This window comes from Sminthopsis crassicaudata, chromosome 1, assembly GCF_048593235.1.
Source record: "Sminthopsis crassicaudata isolate SCR6 chromosome 1, ASM4859323v1, whole genome shotgun sequence".
In the NCBI taxonomy this organism is placed as follows: Eukaryota; Metazoa; Chordata; class Mammalia; order Dasyuromorphia; family Dasyuridae; genus Sminthopsis; species Sminthopsis crassicaudata.
In genome coordinates, this window is record NC_133617.1 from 59,513,376 (window position 1) to 59,527,979 (window position 14,604).

Consider the following 14,604-nt stretch of genomic DNA (forward strand, 5'->3'; position numbering starts at 1 on the left):
TCATAGAGTGACTCCTAGTTTTCTAATGATGAGCATCTTCAAGGCTTCTTTCATATCCTTATTCCTTAGACTGTAGATGAATGGGTTCAGCATGGGGGTGACTACAGTGTACATTACAGTTGCTGCTATATCTTGTTGGGCTGTGTGGCTGGATGTGGGGCTGAAGTACACCCCAATGATTGTCCCATAGAAAAGACAGACCACTGTGAGGTGGGATCCACAGGTGGAGAAAACTTTCTGCATCCCATTCACAGATGAGATCTTCATTACAGCTATGAAAATGTGTGCATAGGAGATGAGGATTCCAATGAAGGGCAGAAATACTATTAGTGCTCCCATTGTGTGGACCATCAAATCATTGATGAAGGTGTCTGAGCAGGCTAACTTCAAAAGTGGACTGAGGTCACAGAAAAAATGAGGGATTTCATTGTGGCCACAGAAGGAGAGTCGGGTCAGCAAGACGGTGTCTGTCAAGGCATTAATAAAGGCCCAAGACCAAGACACGAGTACTAGAAGGGCACAAATGCTTGGAGTCATGACTGTATTATAATGTAGGGGTGCACAAATAGCCACATAGCGGTCATAAGCCATGGCAGTGAGGAGGACACTATCAATCCCTGTAAACCAAATGAAGAAGAATACTTGTGTCAGGCACCCAGCATAAGGAATTGTTCTGTTTTTGGATATGTGATTGTTCAGCATCTTGGGAATGGTGGTGGAGGTGAAGCAGATGTCAACCAGAGACAAATTACTGAGGAAGAAGTACATGGGAGTGTGTAGATGTGAGTTAGAGCTAATAGCTATCATGATGAGCAGATTCCCCAGCCCTGTGATCAGGTACATAAGGAGGAACAGGAAGAAGAGAAGTTTTTGCTGCTCTGGCTCCTCTGAAAGACCCAGAAGGATGAACTCTGAGATTCCAGACTGATTTCTCCCTTCCATCTGTTTGTTTAGAAGCAAATATAGAAGGAATGAAATAAGAATTTAAAATATCCCATTCAAGGTTGGTTTGAAAGTTCATGCAGAATAAAATCAGTACAAACAGAATTAGAAGACAAATAGGAGAGTGAGAAACTATGAAATCTAACTACTCATAGTCTGAGATCTAAAAAATAAAAAAATAAAGCCACATATATATGAAAAGACTCTAAATGCTACTTCAGAAGATATGAATAAAAAGTGTTTAGGAAAAATTATAAACCATCAATAATCCTGTGAAAACATATTCCAAATTAATCAAAAGAATAGAAATTCAAATAAAATTAAGTGTGACAACTTGAAAATTGGCAGAGACCAGTAAAAACAAGCATGGTCACTGTTGGAGAGTGTTGGAGGATCTGGGAAAATAGGCATGTTAAAATATTGTTAGTGGGATTGTGAAGTGATCTAAAACTGTTATTTTTAATTTAGATTACTGAAAAAAAAAGCAATGGTAAGCAAGGGTGAGACTATGAAGATATTTAAATGCCAAAGAGAGGAGTTTACATATGTTGCTGGATATAATAGGAAACCATTGGAGTTCTCTGATCAGGGGGATATCATGATCAGATTTACACTTCACAAAAACCACCTTGATGAGAAAAGAACACATACCAGCACTCTCGAATTATGTATGACATTAATTATTTGTTTTTCTTTATCAAAAGTCCATATTCAATATGGAGGGCTAAGTTCAGAAATGTTTGTGGTGTAAAGACAAAATACCACAGTGTACCTCTCTCTTCCCCTGCCGTATTTCACACACACACATTCTCTTTCTGTATCTCTCTCAAACACACATTCTCTCTCTGTAACTCTCTCAAACACACATTCTCTCTCTGGGTCTCTCTAACTCACACATATTTTTCTATCGAACTATCTATTTTATATATGCATATGTGGATATATAATTTTTTTTTCAAAAAATGTTTTGAAGGCACATTTTATGAAGTTTATCATGGACACACAAAATGCTAGTTAAAGTTCTACTGGGCTCTCTAAAGGTCAATGAGAAGACTGTATGTTCTCAAAGTTCCAAGATGGAAAAGCTTGAATTATAAGAGTGAAATTCTTACCGTTCAACTAGTTCTGATGAGATAGAAATAAGGCATTTGTCTGTAGAAATGAAAAAATGGCTTATTGGAAACATATCAACCATATAAAATTTTAAAAAGAAAACATCAGCTCAGAAGTTGGAAACAAAGATAAGAAATGGAGGTTGAATACAAATGTATACCTCAGTTCTACAAGTTTTTTGCCAGGAGTGCTGGAGCTTACAATGAGTAATTACAACCAGTAATGAAAAATATTTTTTTAGGTCTTTTTTGGAGAAGAAATCAAAAGACGGGATGGGGTGCCTGCTCAAAGTTGATATAATTATAAAAAATGAAGGGTAGAGAGAAGGAAGGACTAATGAAATATTATATGAATTTCTTTTTCTGAAAATTGCATCATCTTTAGACAAGGAGTTGGTTCTGTAAGGTGGAACAAGCATTGTTAAAATGGAGCTAAAACAATAAGCTGGGGAAATATTTTTACAGTTAAAGGTTCTGATAAAAATCTCATTTCCAAAATATATAAAGAATTGACTCTAATTTATAAGAAATCAAGCCATTCTCCAATTGTATGGTCAAAGGATATGAACAGACAACTTTCAGATGATGAAATTGAAACTATTTCTACCCATATGAAAAATTATTCTAAATCACTGTTGATCAGAGAAATGCAAATTAAGACAACCTGAGATACCACTGCACACCTGTCAGATTGGCTAAGATGATAGGAACAAATAATGATGAATGTTGGAGGGGATGTGGGAAAACTGGGACACTGATGCATTATTGATGGAGTTGTGAATGGATCCAGCCACTCTGGAGAGCAATTTGGAACTATGCTGAAAAAGTTATCAAACTGTGCATAACCTTTGATCCAGCAGTGTTACTACTGGGCTTATATCTCAAAGAGATCTTAAAGAAGGGAAAAGGACCTGTATGTGCCAAAATGTTTGTGGCAGCCCTCTTTGTAGTGGCTAGAAACTGGAAATTGAATAGATGCCCATCAGTTGGAGAATGGCTGAATAAATTATGGTATATGAATGTTATGGAATATTATTGTTATATAAGAAATGACCAACAGGATGAATGTAGAGAGTCTTGGAGAGGCTTACATGAACTGATGCTAAGTGAAATGAGCAGAACCAGGAGATCATTATACACTTCAACAACAATACTGTATGAGGATGTATTCTGATGGAAGTGGATATCTTCAACAGAAAAGATCAAATTCAGTTCCAATTGATCAATAATGGACAAAATCAGCTACACCCAGAGAAGGAACACTGGGAAATGAACTTGCATTTTTGTTTTTCTTCCCAGGTTTTTACCTTCTGAATCCAATTTTTCTTGTGCAAGAAGAGAACTGTACGGATCTGCACACATATATTGTATGTAAGATATACTTTAACATGTTTAACATGTATGAGACTGCCTGCCACCCAGGGAAGGGGGTGGAGGGAGGGAAGGGAAAAGTTGGAGCAGAAGTGAATGCAAGGGACAATGTTGCAAATATACCCATGCATATGTTCTGTTAATAAAAAGCTATAATAAAAAAATAAAAATAAAAATACTAGCCCAGCAAGGAAAAAAAATAAAATGGAGCTAAAAGTGAAGAAAAGTGAGGAGATGGAAAATGAGCATCTGGCTGTTTTTAGTTAATTCCCTAGTTATCAGATCTGGATGAACTACACTATAGAATTCTAAAATTCCTAGGAGATATGATTGTTGAAACCCTGGCATTGATCTTTGTGAAATTGTGGAGAATGAGAGAGGTGCCCCAGGATTGACTAAAGAAAACTGTTGTTCTCCTAGTGAAATGAAGGAAGAAGATAGATTTTGAACACTGATGGAGTTTGACCTTGATTTTGATTCCTCACCAAATTCCAAGGTATGACTGAATGAATGGTTTATAAACATTCTAGGAGAGCAGTAGTGTCATTTAAGAGTAAGCCTAACACCATTAACAATTCTGATCAAACTAAGCTCTTTTAATTTTTGATCATATTAATATTCAGGTAATAATGCCATAGCTATAAGCCAAGTGACCTTGGTATTAGTAAAGCATTAAGAAATGTCTCTTGCTCTTATATTGGACACAATGGAGAGTGGTTGGCTATATGATTGTACAATGTGACAGTCTAGTTTTAGATGCAATGAGATTCCAAATGCTGGAAATATCAAAGTGTCAGTGACTCAGTAAAGTTAATGTTTTTATATTTTTTCATTTCAGAGTTGTTTGAATCTTGATTCTTTCATCAGCATATGTTATTCTCTGAAGTATTTTGTCATCCCCAAAATTGATGTGTGCCATCTCTGACTTCATCAAAACTTTGATAAATATGTTGAGCAGGCAAAAAACAAGATCAGAGACTTATTGTCAGTTATATTTTAGTCAGGATTGATCCTGAGGGATAGATTAGACTACATGATTTCTTTGGGATCTCTGCTCTGTGAACTTCTAACTTCTAATCCCCATATCAATAGTTAAGGACCTGGATTTCTTATAATGGATGATTACTTGTATGAACATTGGAGGAGAGGTTACTGCCTTACAAAGGGCTAGGTTATGACCTTTAATGTCTCTCACATCTCTGAGAATCTTTAATAGTGTCATCATTATAATCCTCACACCTGAGTTCAATACAATACTTAAGTGTTAAAAAGAGACTTCACAATTTTGTGGTTAAATAGATATGAAATATATTTTTTCATTTGGTCCTCACAACAACCCCATGGTTAGTATATCTATATCACTGCAGTTAATTTTCATTTTACTAACGAAGAAACTGACACTAAGATTTTAATTTTTTTCCTCTAAAAGCAGTTTCTTAACATTTCTTATATATTGGGAGTTGTTTCTTTCTTTCTTTCTTTCTTTTAGCAGTAAGGTGAATGTATATGGATCCTTCTCAAAATAAAGTATCTAAATAGATTAAATAATTGAAGGAAATGCTTTATATAGTTAGAGGTTAGTGAAATTAAAGATGAGATATTTTTTTCCTATTCCTATTCCTCGATTAAAAACCCCAGTATAAACACCTACCATATTTATTCCCCTTTCTCCACCTACACACAGATTTTCTTCATTGGTTCAGACTCTTATCACTTTTCCCCCGGTCCATTGCCATAGCTTCCTAACTAGTATCTTTCCTTTAGTCTTTCCCTTCTCCAATCCATTCTATAAAACCTGCCAAATAAATCATTATTACAAAAAAGCCCATTTGCTCATATTACTCTCTTCTTGAATAATAATCAATGGATCCCTGTTTCCATTAGGATGACACAATTTCTCATTCCTGAGGAGATTATTTAGGGGAATAGTCTAAGGCCAGATTTGAACTCATATTATTCTGATTTCAAGCCCAGTGTTCTATCCACTACACCACAAGTTGTTTCTAAAAAATGCATTTGACATGGCTAAATGATCAATAATTCTCTCAGGATTTGAATTCAGTCTTTGCAGTTCAAATCCAGCATTCTATTCATTATATGATGTCAACTCTAATCAAATTCTTTGATTTACAATGGTGGCATTGTTTTTATTGTTTCCCACAAGGTGATAGATATTAAATAATTATTGGATTGACTGAAGATGTATTAGGAAAGGAACAGTACAGGGACAATGCTAATTGAAAAATAGGAATAGACAATTTTCCTTATTCTTGTCTAGAAATTGTCTTTTTCTCTAATGCTTCAGATTTGGGAAATAAAGGCCCCATTTTATAGTGGAAAGAGCATTTGCATATTACACAGGAGATTTGGGAACCAGCCTCAGATTTTCCAGGCTATATGACACAGATCCATCTGACATTTGAGATGCTTTAACTAGCTGGTCTCTAAGCTCTTTTCAAGTTTGACATTCTATCATATAAGATCCTATTCTGTATTTGATATTCCATTTCTAGATATTATAATATTATAATAATATTTTTGTGCTAAAATTTTTTCAGTCTCAATAGAGATCTATATTCTCTGAACTTTTTTGTTCAATTAGTGGGCTTGTTTGAATCTCACATTCTCTGTTCTCGTCTCTTTTAGCTCTGGCAGTCCATGCTCCCACATACCTTGTGTCTGTTCTTTGATCTAAAAACCCTCCAGATCTAAATACTTTGTCCTTTGATACAATCCCACTATAGAATCCTTCACCTCATTTCTCCAACTAAGAAAACCAAATTCCTCAATGTTCTTGGTCTTCTTGTGATCAAATCAGGTCCTGCTACTCTATGTCCAGAATCCCTGCAGCTAGATACTGAATAGGAATGGCAGTGGTTCATTATCACTTTCCTCCTTTGCTAACCTTCCTTCCTTTTACTAGGATAAGTGTTTTAATCCTTTTGGAAATAAAGTATCACATTCCTTCATAAAGGAAATTAGTAGCAAAACACATATGATTTTAAAAAATTTTCCATTTCATATTTACTGACATCCTTGTTCTTCCTGTCATATATGATCCTCCATATCTTTTTTTTTGGATGGCAGACTTGGGGTGCATTGGATACAGACCCATGTTGGAGGTAGGGAGAATGACCTTCCCGAGTTCAAATCTGACTTCAGATACTATCTATGTGACCCTTAACTCTATTTTCCTCAGTTTCCTCATATATAAAATGAGCTGGAATAGGAAATGACAAACCACTATAATATCTCTGCCAAGAAAACTGCATCATGAAAAATTAGACATAACTGAAAAACAACAAAACTACAACAAATATTCCTTCTTTGTGCTTCTAAATTGGCTGTGCCTCCTGCCTAAAATGCTCTAACTCTTCCCTTTTTCCTTTTGAAATCCCTGCTTTCCTTCCAAACTTAGCTGAAGGCTCTTTTTACCAATAGCCTAATATTGATGCTTCCATTAACAAGTATTCTACTCTCTCCCAATGACTGGGTGTTCATTTTGTATTTATTCTGTATGTACTTCTCTACAAACATGCTATCTTCTGAGTTAGAATGGAAACCCCTTGAGGCTGGGGATCTTTTGATGTTTGACTTTATATCTCCATCACTTGGCACAAGAGAGCCTGGCACACTTTAATAAATGTTGATGGATTCCAAGTTGTCTTCCATTTTGAACATCCTTTGTTCTATGTCCTATGTCCCTTCTAGCTTCTAGGAGGCCTAGTGCATAGAGGGCTAGACTTGGAGACAGGAAAATCTGACTTTTAAAATGCTCTCAGGTACTTTTTGGCTGGGTGATTCTGGGGAAAGTAATTTCATCTCTGTCTGTCTCAGTTACTTTAGTTGTAAAAAGAGGAAAGTAACAGCACTTACCTTATAGTTTTGTTATGAGGATCAAAGGAGATACTATTTGTAAAGTGCCAGGATCATAGTAGGTATTATAGAAATGATTACTGTCTTCCATTCTCCATCTTACTCATTCAAAAATTTATATGCTAAACTTCCCAAAATCTAATATTGTGTCTCCTATGTCATAATGTTCTTCTAATTTTGAACATCTGTTCTAAGATCCTTTCTAACCCTATGCCTTATCTGTTATTCTAGATTTAAATTCTCTTTGATCTTGGATGTTTTATATTCTTTAGAATAGAAATCTTGATGTCTTTTTATTTTAATTATTTTCTTTCCAGTCTGACATTTTACGTTCTAAGGGTCCTTTAAGTTTTCCTCTTCTTTTATGTTATCAAATCCTTTTTAGAATTACTATTTTGTGTGAGATTTCTGCCTTGAAATAAACAGAAAGCGCCTTTTATGAATTTCCTTACTTGTTTGTTTCGACTGGAGTTTTAGTTCTTTTCCTGAGAGACTCAGCTACCTTACCTTATGTGGTCTCCTTTCACAACTGAGTGTTTCAGTCAGGGAGTTTGCTCAAGCTGGGGATTCTTGGGAAAGAAAGAGGTCCTGAGTTTTTGAATGATTCATTGTGCATGACTATAGGATTCAACTATGTGTCTGAGGAAGGGTCTTTTAGGAGTATTGTAGATGCTTTCCCAGGAAGTCCCTAGATTCTAGGAGCAAATTCCCAGAGCTCCTCATTAGAGACAAACCCTAAGTAATTGTCCATTTTCTAGGCCAGATTAGTGTTGGAACTCATTTAAGAGAAGTTGGACCAAGTTCAATTTATTTTCCCAACACTGATATCTTAGAAATATTGAGATCTCTCTGCATTTCTAAATCTTTTCTAGGGGAAAAAATTAGATTTCAAAGGATAGAATACAATTAATCACTGTGTAAAGAATATTTGGTGATTATCTTTCCATCTTGGCGTTTCCCTTTGCAACTTCTTTCATTTTCTGTGGAGCATTGATTTTCTTTTGGTCCATTCTTTTAGCAACTTTAAGCAGTCAGAGTTGCCCGTGCTCTATTGATCCCATGATTCATGAATCTTATACATCTCCCCAGAAAAGATCAAATTGGAGGGCATTGGTCTTAGACTCCTTAATAAACTTGATGGGGTCCTCAGAATAATAGCCAGATTTTTCCTTAGTCTGGGAGAGATTTGACATTGAAAAAGGCACCTCTGCTCTGAGTGTCTCTCCTTGAGAGTCTGCTGCTTCTCTCAGGAGGCAGAGGTTAGAAGGTGTGGCTGAATCAGTATCCTGAAGAGGAGAAAAAGGGGTCCCACTCTTTGTCTCAGAGGGATTGAGGAGTGGGGTCTGGGAAGTCTCAGAATCTGGTTCAGGAGGTGAGGGGGATAGAGTTAAAGAAATAATGTTGGACATAAAGTCCTGTTTTTGGTAAGGAGGTTGTTCTGGAAGGAATTCAGAGGGATCTTGACAAGGACTGCATAGGAGTGCAGAAGAGGGATCCTGTGTCCCTAGAGGAGCAGGAAGGAGGGAGTTATTTAAAATGTTAGTATCTATTTTTGATTTCCTTCCAATTTTAGCAGCATCCTACAGTGCTGTTTTAATATATTTTTTTGAAAAATATATTAATATGTATTAATATATATATTTTTTGAGATCTTTTTTTTTTTTTTTTCCTCTGAGGCTGGGGTTAAGTGACTTGCCCAGGGCCACACAGGTAGGAAGTGTTAAGTGTCTGAGACTGGATTTGAACTCGGTTCCTCCTGAATTCTAGGCTGGTGCTCTATCCATTGCACCACCTAGCTGTCCCTTTTTGAGATCTTTTAAGCTAAATTTGTCTCTGTTTAAGAAACAGCCTAAGGGAGAATCTTTAGAAATAGATACAGAGGTAGATTGTCCCTTTTTTTTTTTTTTGCCACAAGTCTTAGATTTCCCAGATCCTATAGTGCCTTGTCCTCCCAGGTGTCTTTGGAGAGGGAGAGAGGTGATAGAAGTTCCCTGATTAAGGTGACTCTTGTCAAAAACACAAGAATTCCCAGTCTGGGTATCCCCAGCTAAAGAATTCTGCTGAGTGTAGAAGCTCTCAATAGCCCAAAGCTTCCTGAGTGTTTGGGTGTCCCAACTATAGAATAGGCAATAGCAAAAAGGCTTACCTTGTCCAAAATTTTGGGGATCATGTATGGGCCACCAAATATTGAGGTGTGAGAAATGAGGGTTGAGATCCTCAGGAAGCAATGGGATCTCCTGGCCAGTGTCTCAGGCTTTGTAAAATAATTTGCAAACCTGAATGAATTGGACTTTGAAATAGTGCACCATTAGCCTGTGAAGGAAATCAAAAATGCAAGTGGACAAAAATAGGGGTATTGGGAATTCTATTTAGTGGTTCACAGTCATCTCCCAGAATTCTTTCGCTGGGCATAACTGGTTCAGTTCATTACTGCTCTATTGGAACTGATTTGGTTCATCTCATTGCTGAAGAGGGCCACATCCATCAGAATTTATCATCATATAGTATTGTTGTTGAAGTACATAATGATCTCCTGGTCCTGCTCATTTCACTCAGCATCAGTTCTCTCCAGGCCACTCTGAAAGAGTTTTGTTTGTCCATAGTTTTTTTCATGTTGCCTTTTTCATTAGACTGTAAGCTTTTTTATTAAATAAAATATTGTAGGAAAATGAGATTATTTTCAAGGACTCTTTCATCTTTGACATTTTATTATTCTATTACCTGGGTTAGAATGTTTATTTAGTCACTTTTTTTTGTTTGTTTGCTTTTTTTGCTGAGACAATTGGAGTCAAGTGATTTGCCCAGGGTTATACAGCTAGGAAGTATTAAATGTCTGAGATCAGATTTGAACTCAGGTCCTCCTGACTTTAGGGCTGGTGCTCTATCCACTGCGCCACCTAGCTGCCCTATTTGGTCACCTTTTTAGCTGTATAATTATGAGTAATTACAATTTTCAAGTTCCCCATGTAGAAAAGTTACAGAAAATCCTTAATTTAGTGGACTTCAAGGATTATAGAATCTAACCGCTACTGAAACATGAATCCTTTCTATAGCATCAACTAATAATGATGTTTTAAATATTTCCCTGTTTTGTTCTGTTTTGTTTTTTACCTTTTTTTTTTTTTTTTTTTTTTTTTTTTTGCATCCCAAGCACTTACCCTTGTTCTAGGCACAAAGGTGCTTAACAAATGCTAGTCATCTTAACTTGATTTTTTTCCTCCTAGAGACATTCTTTGTAATGAAAGTTTTTTTTTTTAAAGAAAAACAAGAAAAATGCAATAAATACAAGAAAATTATTTTATCTTATATGCCATTTTCTACACTCAATGATCCTATCTCAATAAAAAATGGAGGGAAATTTATCTGTTTCTTTTGTGGTTGATCACATTTTTGGGGTAATTTTTCAGCATCCACATTTGATTATTTTAAGATTTTTATTCTTTCCATTGACATTATTTTAGCAATTTTAATATATTTTTTCCTTGCTCATTTTGCTATGTTTGAGTCTTTCTAGGCTTCTCTGTATTTTTTTTTTGTTTCTTACAGTACAGCAATATTGCATTGCATTCATGTCCCACTATTTGTATAGTACATGATATACACAATACCAATTGGAAGGTTATTTAACAGATTCTTGTTATTTGGTTCTAGAAAAGAGATTCAGATAGAGACTGATTGAAGATACATTCTAACCCTGGTCATAGAAAAATAAAATCTCATAGATCAAAATGTCCTTGAAAAAATCTCATTTCCCCACTACATTTTATTTAATTAATTTTAATTTTTTTGTTGATCTTATATCATCTTAATTTCTGGTTGCATCTCCACCTCTTCTACTCATTGAGCTTTCCTTTGAAAATAGAAGAAAACCCCAAATATTTCTGTTTCTGTTTCTGATCCTCAGGTCTTTGTCCCAATGCCTCAAATGCCCTCCCCCCTGGAACTTCTCTCAGAATCTTTGGCTTTTTTTGCCCTGGAAAATCACTCTATACCTACCATCCTCTTCCCTTTGGTCCCTTTTTAAAATCTAAAGAGATCAAAACTGGCTAGGCTTCTTTCTCCTTCCAATTGTATTTCTTACTCTCAGAACTTGGCCAAAATGCTCCTCTCTTTCCCCCAAGCAGGTAGACCCCAGTGATCGTTTGGCTCCTTTTTATGCTTTGCTTCCCACATGAGCACTGAAATTGTCCTTCTCTGTTTCCTTTATCTGATCACACTTTATTAGCATTCCACTTCTCCCTCTGCCTTTTTATATCAAAACCTGTGTTTCGTCTACATTGGGACAAAGTGTCAGGTGCAAAATCACATGTAATCTTCAAATGATTAATCTCTAAACTCCTTAAAGGTTTTTCTCCAATCTCCTTAATCTCTAAACCATCAAAATCTACTACAGTTCAAGTTTTTTCTCCTTTTACACTAGTCTATCACTGACAGCCTAAAGTGCGAGTTGGTCTTGCTGGCTGGGACAGAATTTGGCATCAGTGTCTCAAATATGAAACTTTATTAATCTTTCCTTGCATACTTAACTCTTTGACTTAACTCTTAGACTCTTTTCAGTCTTTCTGGCTGTCTGTATTTCCCCTTAGAAATATTTAAAGATTTCAAAATCTATAAATATACCAAACATGATACAAGAGAATGATTTTCTTGCATTTTACTAAGAAACAAACCCACAGACAAAACACTGAAACAAAGACAAACTTGCTAGCTTCTTCAGATTCTGCTGAATGTCTTATCTCAAAGCCTTTAATTTGCCATAATTAAAAATTCCCCTCTTCATGCCAAGTTTGAAGTCCTCTTCAGTTGTAATATATTTAGCCTAACTTAAAAGTTCTATCTTTTATTCACTCCCTCTTTTCCTGTATAGCAAATTAAAGGCAAAGAAGAATTTCCATAAAGGGATGTTAATTTAACAGTGCACTATTTCTCTAATTTCATACCAGATTTTTTCAAGGAAGAATTTTTTGGTATCTTACTTTTATTGTAATCCATCTCTCCATTTAGGAGAGTAATCGTTCCCCAAACTTCAGAATTGGAATAAACTTTTCCCTGCTGTGTGTAGGTAATTTTTTCTCAGAAGTGTGGAAATAAACTTACTTTAGTTGGAAAGAAGATTGAGATGAGAGTTTGATCTCTACTGAGTTTTCTTAAGTAAAGAATTCCCTCAGTGAAAGATTAACCAGAGTCATCTTGGAAGTTTTTCAAAAAGATTGCCATCCAGGGGGTCAAAGTCCTAACTTGATCTGACTTGACTTTCCAAAAACTGTGATGGATGGATTATGAGATGTCTGAGGAAATGAAGTTTGATCTTCTGAGCATATTGATTTATTATGCAATGAATGTTAATTGCATAACGGTTTGGGACCAAGCCTTCCTCAGCTTGTCATTGGACCTGAATATAGAGAGAGTTTTATGCATTAAAAGAAGACAAAACACAGGATACAAAAAGTATGTATAATTACATAATCTAATTTTAATTGGAGTAAAGATTAGGAACTTTCTGAATTGAGAGGAGCATGATAAACAGCTGTATTTCCCTGAAATCAGGGAGGTATTTTATTCCCACCAAATATCTACATTCAATCAAAGGAACATAAGAAAAATAACTCATTAACCAGCATGGGAATAATTTTCAAGTAAGACATATAGGTTGTTTGAGATGTAAAATTGTGAGAAAAATCCTTGTATCAATTTTTGGATCTGATTGGGTTTCTGCTCAGCACAATCTAGGTCCTTAGATAAAGATCTTTGAGCAACAGGAGAAACTGGTCCAGTTTCCCATGCATGTAGGGATAGGTTTACATAATGCAATACAATTTTTACACAATCCCACAATTGTATAACATTTTCTTACAAGATAAAATTGGAAGCATACCTACAATTGAATAAAAAGGGAACTGAATTGAATCATAATGTAGAATCAGTGTATTTCATTCAATACCTACAATTCCTCAACAAAAAAAGCATTAGAATCAAGAATTCTGATAATTGATTTAGTTCTCTATCCATGCCACAAGGTCAAGAGGAGACCTTGTGACACTAGAGAAGACTCACTAGTATACTTCTCCCACAGCATTGTGGTCGTTGTCTGTTCAGGAAGGTATCTCACAGTCATACAGTGAATCCTAGTTTCCTAGTGATGAGCCTCCTCAAGGCTCCTTTCATGTCCTTGTTTCTTAGGCTGTAGATGAAAGGATTCAGCATGGGGGTGATCAGAGTGTAGATCATGGATGCTGCTGTATCTTGTTGGGCAGTGTGGGTGGATGTAGGACTGAAGTACACCCCAATGACTGTTCCATAAAAAAGACAGACCACGGTGAGATGGGAACCACAGGTGGAGAAAACTTTCTGCATCCCACTCACAGATGAAATTTTCATTACAGCTATGAAAATGTGTGCATAGGAGAGGAGTATTCCAATGAAGGGAAGAAATGCTGTTAGTGCTCTCACTGTGTAGACCATCAAGTCATTGATGAAGGTATCTGAGCAGGCTAACTTCAAAAGGGGACTGAGGTCACAGAAAAAATTAGGAATTTCATTGTGGCCACAGAATGACAACTGAGTCAGCAAGACAGTATGTGTCAGGGAATTAGTAATGGCCCAAGACCAAGACACTAGTACTAGAAGGACACAGACCCTTGGAGTCATGACTGTATTATAATGTAGGGGTGCACAAATAGCCACATAGCGGTCATAAGCCATGGCAGTAAGGAGGATGCTATCAATCCCTGCAAACCAAATAAAGAAGAATACTTGTGTCAGGCATCCAGCATAAGAAATTGTTCTGTTTTTGGATAGGTGATTGCTCAGCATCTTGGGAATGGTGGTGGAGGTGACGTAGATGTCAACCAGGGACAAGTTACTGAGGAAGAAATACATGGGAGTGTGGAGGTGTGGGTCAGAACTTATAGCCAGCATGATGAGAAGGTTTCCCAGCCCTGTGATCAGGTACAAAAGGAGGAATAGGAAGAACAGGAACCTCTGCTGTTCTGGTTCATCTGAAAGTCCCAGAAGGATGAACTCTGAAACTATAGAATTATTTTTCCCTTCCATTCATCTGTTTGGAAGCAAATACAGAAATAATAAAGAATTTAAAACATCATTTTCATGGTTAATTTGAAAGTTTGTGCTGAATAAAATTCATAAAAACAGAATTAGTAGAGAAATAGGAGAGTGGGAAACTGAAATGTCACTACTCATAGATGGAGATCTAAAATAAAAAAGTTGATAGCAGCATATGTAACAAAAATTCTATCCTCCAAATGATATATCATAAAATATGAACAGAAAGTGTTGGTAAAAA

General features: G+C 36.0%; 2 protein-coding genes across 2 annotated transcripts; both read right to left on the bottom strand.

The window, feature by feature from the left end:
• LOC141551933 (olfactory receptor 1f45-like) lies at positions 1–942 on the bottom strand. Its single transcript, XM_074284178.1, has one exon. It carries the CDS (start codon positions 940–942, stop codon positions 1–3), a length of 942 nt encoding a protein of 313 aa, XP_074140279.1.
• A 12,470-nt stretch (positions 943–13,412) lies between these two features.
• Positions 13,413–14,354, bottom strand: LOC141551938 (olfactory receptor 1f45-like). The gene has a single exon (XM_074284184.1). It carries the CDS (start codon positions 14,352–14,354, stop codon positions 13,413–13,415), a length of 942 nt encoding a protein of 313 aa, XP_074140285.1.
• Between the last annotated feature and the right edge of the window lie 250 nt (positions 14,355–14,604).